Here is a 7,914-nt window from a genome sequence, read left to right as displayed (position 1 = left end):
CATTGAAGTCCTTCTTGAATCCAACATCTAATCCAACTATAAAACAACACATGTTTACAAGTGGAAAAGATATAAGCGTAAATCAACGACTTAATGAATAATAATACACATGGTGTATAGGTTATCATGTAGTAAACTCAATTATTTATAAAAAGTTTGTAAATAACCAGCAGTAATATAAATGAAGTCATATTTTAAATAGAAAATAATGCCATGATAATGCATTATATATATATAGTACATGATATATTATGTAATCATATCATGTGTTCAACTTCCATATGATCTACCCGAAATATTAACCTCTTTCTAGCGGGGTTGACCCTATCATGAAAGACTTATAGTACAATATCAATGTCCTGGATATTACTACATACCATCATATACTAACAACCCGACCTCAGGTAGCCCATGCTACAAGAAAAGTCATAATGGTGACAACCAATCAAACATAGTTGTCATAGTCACAAAACAACTATTGAATTAAGATCAAACAATAAAAGTAAACCTCTTTGACCATAAGGTTCATCGGTATAATAGTAAGCCTACGACCGATATCTTGCAGATGTAGGTACTAATGTATCATGGCATACGATGCAATTATTCATAGCCTTTTATATATATATATATATGCATTTTATAAATTCATCATTTTCATTATTTCATTATTCACAATTCATTTTCATAAAATAGAGTTTACACTATTCTAAACTATATTCCATGAAAGTTGTAAGCAAGTACTTTTGATACATAAAATAACATGCTATGAAAAATTTAAATAGCAACTATCTCTTTTGAGTTATATTCACTTTAGTCTTTATTTTCCATCGACTAATTCCATTGACATTTCACAACGTTTAAATCTGTAAAAAAATAAATAAATAAATTGTATAACGGTCGTATGAGAGTACTAAATAATATATTTCAATAAAATATACGCAATGAAATAAGTGACAATATTTTCTAATTTAGAATTAACAATTTCATGGAGGGGTTAAATTCAATGATAAGAAGTCAAGAGAATTCTTTGATTAATCAAAATAAACATTGAAACGCAATTTCTAACTTTTTAGCAAAATAAGTTATAATTATGGTTAAATACCTTTTTCCCCTTAGGGTTTCAACACTTTATTTTTTTTTTCCCTTAGGATTTCATTCTTATCACATGAGGTACATATGGTTTTCATAAAGACGGAAATGGTCTCTCCGTTAAAATTTAGTTCAAAACTTAACGGAACGCCAAATTAGCACTAATCAAATATCGTCACATGTCATATAATTAATTTTTTGATTTTTTTAAATAATAATAATATTTAAAAAATAAAAATAAATAAATAATAAAAAATTGGTGTGGCCCAAGGAGCCCAAGGGGTGGCCGAAACCACCCCCTTTGGCTGAGCTCTCAAACACAATACGGCTATGACTATGAGAAATCTCTTCAAGCTTCAATCTTTTATGCTAACTTTTTGACTTAGTGACATCGTTTACTGATCTTGGTTTTCATTAGTTCTCATTCAGATCATAGATTCCACCACTTTTTGGCCCCTGCTACTTCACGTTGAAGCTGTCAACAGAAACAAACCCAGTTGTTTCTCGAGGTTTTAATGGTTTCTTGATTGGTATACTCAGATTTTGAGAAATGGGTTTTGCAGCATACAAGCCACCCCCAAACCGGGGCAGATGGAGGTGGCCTGGCCACCCCACAAATGGCCACCCCAATTTTTTATTTTATTTTTTTAAAAAAAAAAAATCAAAAATTAATTATATGGCACGTGACAAGGCCACCCCCATCTGGCCGATTTGGGGGTGGCTCGAATGGCAACCCTCGAATGGCAACTCCCAATTTTTTTATTTTTAAATATAATTTTTTTTATTTAAAAAAAAAATTCAAAAATTAATTATATGGCACGTGACAACATTTGATTGATACTGACTTGACGTTCTGTTAAGTTTTAGACATAATTTTAACGGAGTAATCATTTCCATCTTTATGAAAATCACAAGTACCTCCTGTGATAAAAATGCAACTCCGAGAGGAAAAAAATAAAGTGTTGATAACCTACAAGAAGTCATGAGAGTACATGTCTTAAGCCCATTGGAGCTAATTTTATTTTTCTTTTTGGTCCCTTCAAGCTGATAATTATCCATAAGAGCTTGGCCAAATTGCACCAAGGAGGACTCCTTGTTGAACTTGGTTTCCAAATTCAATTAACATGTCTATTTAAACGGGTTTTGTGCATGACATCGCACTCTTGGCCAACCATTGCAAGCATGCTCAATACTCAATAGTTTACCAGGCAGTGGTGAAAAAGCACACGACTTTATTTTCAGCTGGAACCCCATCATTTTGAATCCAAAAAAGAAAACTCACCAAGAATGAGCTTGAAATCAGTAATAATCAAAAGGATTAGGTAAAACTCTTCTCTACTTTACATCAATACATATTAATGTCTTGAACATCTTGGAAAGAGCAGAACAATGCAGTAGTAGTCGCTGTAAAATTTACAAATAATTATATATAAGGGACTGAATTTGCTACCAATCCCATTACACTGAGTAATTCACTTCCAGTTTTGAAGCACATATCTAACTCCATGCAAGGTTGAGGTTTTGCAGCATCATACATCTCATGAGCAGTTAGTGTCATAACTTGCAAGCCCCAGCAACTCTGGACCTTCTAACCGAGGATTATTCTCAAAGCTACAACATTGGAAAAAAAAAAACTAAGGTAAATTCCTTTGGCAGGTTTGGATGACATAAATAAAAGAGAGTAGAAGACAGTAGCTAGCGATGAAATTAAAATAATGAAGAAATTTGTCAAAGCTTCGGTTTTGGAGCATGCCCTCCAGAATCCAGATGAAGCAGCAACTGCATAGATTATTGTGAAATGCAAACGAATACAAAACCATTAAATTTGACACTACTGAGTTTTGTCAAAGCAAGCATTTAATATGCCCCTAAAGCATGGACCTAAAGATGACACAATCAAATGAAATCAAGTTCAGCAGTAAACCACCACAACTGTGTTCCCCAAAAAGCTGCAAATTTTCAGAACTAAGAAAAGCTAATACTAGAATTTTTTTTTTCAAGGAACGAAAGATGTGCTTCCAGCTCAAGGTACTATGTATCCTTGTCATTTTCCTTGGCTGCTCTGTTTCTTTCTCCTACTTTGTATTATTTCATGTATCATCAATTTATGTCCAAGGTTACTTCATCTTATTAAAAAAAAAAAATGTCCAAGGATACTTCTTAGCATCTACCTAACAATCTGAAGCTTGAGTGCTTTATGTGCTTGATGGTCCAATCCTAAACCATGGTCCTGCAACCCTATCCTATGTCCTCATGGAATTGCACAAATTTGAATTTAGGATACTCTGGATTATTACTTGAATTGTATCATAGAACAATCCTACAATCTGGAATGTGATTTTAATAATGAAATTAGATAAAGACCCAGCTTTATGGAGCATTAGAATCTTCTCAATTGGAACGGATGAGAAAAAAAAATGTAGGTACCAAACATACAGCGGATTCATTCCATTTCTTAAAAAGGCACATAGAGCAAGGCAATAAACTTGAGATTTGAAGGGAATCCTCACCAAGCATCTTTAGAATGGGTTTTAAGGAACCTGTTTCATTTTAAATGATGAGTTTCACCAGTCTAAAAAAGTGCGTGACACCTTGTAGTTATGCACATTATATGAATTTTGGGTAAACAGAAAGTTGCAAATCACTTTAACCATCATACTTAGCCATACAAACTCTATCAAAGTAAGATACTGTCTGACTGTCGAATTATCATATAGTCTCAATGTGTCAATGATTAATAGCAACTTCTAATTGAATTATCATATGAAATTCACATTATTTGTCTCCAAATCCGGTGATCAAGGAAGAAGAGAAACACATACTTCTACATACCAGACATGCATTACACACATATACTAGAATTTAATATGAACTCTTATATGGCATAAGGGAGAAGCATTAGAGGGGTGGAAAGGGAAGAGGGAGAGAGAGACACATAATTATTTCACATCTAAGTCATAAGAATTAAATACTTAGAAAAAGTATGCACTTATAAGGTCTATGTGAAGTCTCACACAAGAGTCAAAGCAACATAAATCCAATGGTAGGATGCCGTCCATGTTCGAGGCTATAGCAGAACACGCGAAGAGGAAAATGACAAAGAAGAAATACCTAGGAAAATACACTTACCTCCTCTGTGTTAGGCTGTAAACTATGAAACTTCTCTAAAGTTTAGTTTACAACACTTAATCCCCTGATGGTCATGTCCAAAGTGTAAAAGTCAACATATATATAGAACAGGTTATACAATTAATCCATAACCTGAAATAATGAGATTAGTTCTACACTAGACATGCTGACTTTATTCTTTGAACTTAACCACAAGGAGATTATATTACAAACCAAACTTAAGGGAGGTTCCATGTCTTATGGCCTAGCCATAGGAGAGTAAAATGTATTTCCCCAAAGAGATAAACATAAACACTTACTTGTTCAAAGGGATGTGCTCAAATGGGCCACTGGTTGGAATAGTTCCACACAAATCATTGTTTGAGACATCCCTGAAAAGAGAGGCAAAGTTAGGACTGTATATGTGTGTGTTACTCCACAGAATAGTACAGAAGACTGCATCTACCAAAAAGACATTAATATAACTTACACAACTTTGAGGCTTGAAATACCAGCGAGTCCCCTGGGGACAGGCCCATTTAACCTGTTGTCATTAAGCCGTCTGCCAAACCACATATTTATGAGAAAGACAATTCGCTGGATGTTGACATGCTATAGAAATTATAGTTAAAACCAGCGAGAAGAGAATAACCACCAGATTAAGTAATAATATGATAACAATTTTGTCAGTGCCCAATTACATTAATTTTGTAAAAATAGCAGCTAACCCTGATATTGATGTTCACATGTTCAATTGGCATCCTAAATTTAGGATTCTGGTTGATTCAACTATCTGCCCCATTTATTATTTTCAGGTACTTCTGAGAAAATGAAGGTAGAAAAGAAAGCAAAGCCCAAAGCAGAGTCTAATCATGCATAAATAGATCAATACTATATTTAATCAAACTTACAAAAACACAAGAGACTTCAATTTCCCCAATGAAGATGGAATTGTCCCGGAGATGTTGTTATTGTATAAGTCCAAGCTGATTAGACTCTTCAGGTTACCGAGCTCCGAAGGGATAGTTCCTTGAATGTTGTTTTTATACAGCTCCCTATATCAACAAAGAGAAAAGTTCCGTCAAGTGATTTAGATACCCAGATATGAACAACATCCTGCAAATAATACTGCATGGCAGTCAAAGCTTATATACAAAAGCCATTAAATATTAAATACATGATCATTTTGGAACTAACAATAAATCAAGTGAGCAACTATCTGTGTTCATGCACACTATCAAGTAAAGATAAACAAACAGACATACAGATACTGTAGATGCTCTAGCTTCCCGAGTTCAGGTACCAAATGTCCAGATAAATTTGAATTACCAAGATCACTGCAATATGAGAACAAAAAGATTATATTAATTAAAAACAACAAGCATGTCTAATATAATAAACACATAGTGGGACAAACAGTTGCTACTCAAACATGAAAAAACGCAATTGAAAAAGAACATTGTCCGTCATGTATCACAGAATAGAGGAATTTCAAACCATAATTGATACAGCAAATCATGGCAAGACAAAGCAACAGGTTCCCAACCAAACAATACTTCACAAATAGCATAGAAGACACTTTTCAATTTTCATTTTATTTATCAAAAAAAAAAAAAAAAAGCAAAGAAGAACTCAACAATTAACAGGGAATAATTCATTCTGGAAGACCATACCAAAGGTAGAAAAATAAATTATTCTTTTCCATTTCAGAATCTGTATTGTAATTTCCTTCTCCTTATTTTATTGTGATAGGAAGGAAAATGAAGATTCCCATGAAGCAAAATGGATGAAAGAAATAAATGATAAATAAGACTTAATTTAACAACAAAACTATAATCCAAAACAGAGAACACGGCAACAATTCCAAATTAAAGTGATCAGAATTTTCAACTTAACAGATTTATTGTTAGCCAAAAAAGCCAATTTCTCCATCAACTAATTTAGCAGAAAACAGCAAACAGATATGATAGAGAAAATCGTTGAGGCAGTGGTAACATCATTGTCAACAAATAGCACTAAGGACATCTCCCTAATCCTACAAGAAGTTCTTTGATTAGAAAAATTCACCAACAAGCTTTAAATATATAAAATGAGCACTTTGGATATGAGTCTTTTCAAATTAAACATAAAAAAGTCAAATGAAGGGATAATCATTATGTAGGTTTCAAACCTCTGAGACTATTTTTTAGAAATATATACATACACTCACACACAAAAAATGCACGTATACAAATACAACAGCAGCCCAAATCAAAGGATTTTCATTCTTTCACATCAACGATTTGTGTATGTATATGAACATTGCAGCACCCTCACCATGCCCGAATCCTCTTTGCAAAGTTCCAAAGTTGAGAAGTCCATATCGTGTCATATCCTTGAACCTAGTTCATGTCTACCCAAATAGCCCATAGTGTGGATGTAAATGTCCACTGCCCCCAATCCCAAAGATAAAGGAAAATAACAACATCCCAAATCTTAATTTTGCTAGACCTCTAATACCAACATCTCCTATAAACCCAAGATTAAGGTAAACGCATCTTATTGAAAAAGAAACCCCAAGAAGCTGGAAAGAGACAGCAAAGCTCCTCCAATACCTAAACATTTACGAAAACAAAAAAAAACACTCGAATGCTGTCGACCCCCAAGTTACAGAAACCGAAGGCGATGTAGCAACTTTCATGTTTTCTATAACGTTTGAACGACGCTGCACCTACCATCAAACTATCTACTCTCCGCTTCTACTCTGATAAACAAAAACTGGGTATTCGATAATCCTTATGGCACGAAGAAAATAAATAAAATAAAATGCAAACTGAAGCAGAAAAAGCGATCCAAAAAACATAATTCATATGCATAGGGGGGGAGAATGATAAACTGACAGGCGGGTGACGCGGTTGTCCTGGTTGCAAGTGATGTGGAACCAAGTACAGGGGTTGACAAGGGTAGGATCCCAGCTCTGAAGGACGTTGTCGGGATCTGATAAGCTCCGCCTGAGCGTGTACAGAGCGTCTCCTTCGGAGTTGCCGTTGACAAATCCGAGAATGACGGCCAGCGAGAGGCTCCATATCCAGCTCGGCGCTGCCATGGCTGAGCTCGCTCTGGATCCCTCTAGGGTTTGTTTTGGTAGTATCAAGAGAAAGAGAGAGACAAGGAGTCAACAGGGACGGGAGGATCGGCTTTGGGAATATCAGAGTAAAACATGGAGCCTTTTTCTCTTCCCTTTTTGCATTTTGTTTTCTTCCTAAATTATATTTTATGTTATTCTTTGATGTGATTTCTCATTCATGCGGGTAACTGAGCGGGAATTGAATTTTACTGTAATTATTTGTACGGATTATTATCAATAAATATATAAAATAATAAAATAAATAATTAGGACAAATTTTATAAAAGATTCTTGAATTTCTATTGATTTTGAGAAGACTCTCTAAGTTTTAAAACACTCTAAGTTTTAAAACAAAGTCTCAATTATATCGTTCAAAATTTTTTGATGCAATTAGATCTTAACGGAGACTATGAAAAATATCAAAATACCCTATAATTTTTTGTTTTTTAATAAAAAATAAAATTTTAGTAAATTTAGAATTTCATCAAAGTTTAAATGGTATAAAGGTTATTTTATCATTTTTACAATATGTTTTAATGCTTGAGGAAGAGATTGTATTAAATTATAAGTTTGGGAGTAAAATTGTGAGTTTTTGAATTTTAAAGGTTATG

General features: G+C 33.9%; 1 protein-coding gene across 1 annotated transcript; it reads right to left on the bottom strand.

The window, feature by feature from the left end:
- Nucleotides 1–2,407: 2,407 nt before the first annotated feature.
- On the bottom strand, nt 2,408–7,418 carry LOC132164370 (leucine-rich repeat protein 1). The gene is made up of 6 exons (XM_059574873.1): nt 7,077–7,418; nt 5,463–5,534; nt 5,109–5,252; nt 4,688–4,759; nt 4,518–4,589; nt 2,408–2,700 (listed from the first exon to the last, which is right to left on the bottom strand). The coding sequence occupies exons 1-6, from the start codon at nt 7,280–7,282 to the stop codon at nt 2,628–2,630; spliced, it is 639 nt and encodes a 212-aa protein (XP_059430856.1). The 5' UTR covers nt 7,283–7,418; the 3' UTR covers nt 2,408–2,627.
- Nucleotides 7,419–7,914: the final 496 nt, after the last annotated feature.

The sequence above is a fragment of the Corylus avellana genome, chromosome ca10 (genome assembly GCF_901000735.1).
Source record: "Corylus avellana chromosome ca10, CavTom2PMs-1.0".
In the NCBI taxonomy this organism is placed as follows: Eukaryota; Viridiplantae; Streptophyta; class Magnoliopsida; order Fagales; family Betulaceae; genus Corylus; species Corylus avellana.
This window is presented reverse-complemented; position numbering and strand designations above follow the sequence as displayed.

Bases quoted from the DNA above. Each gene is read 5' to 3' on its own strand.
- LOC132164370 (XM_059574873.1), bottom strand. From the start codon at position 7,282: ATGGCAGCGCCGAGCTGGATATGGAGCCTCTCGCTGGCCGTCATTCTC. The intron at 5,535-7,076 runs GTCAGTTTATCA...CTCATATTGCAG, and splicing joins GACAACCGCGTCACCCGCCT to TGATCTTGGTAATTCAAATT. The intron at 5,253-5,462 runs GTATGTCTGTTT...TTGTTGATATAG, and splicing joins CTAGAGCATCTACAGTATCT to GGAGCTGTATAAAAACAACA.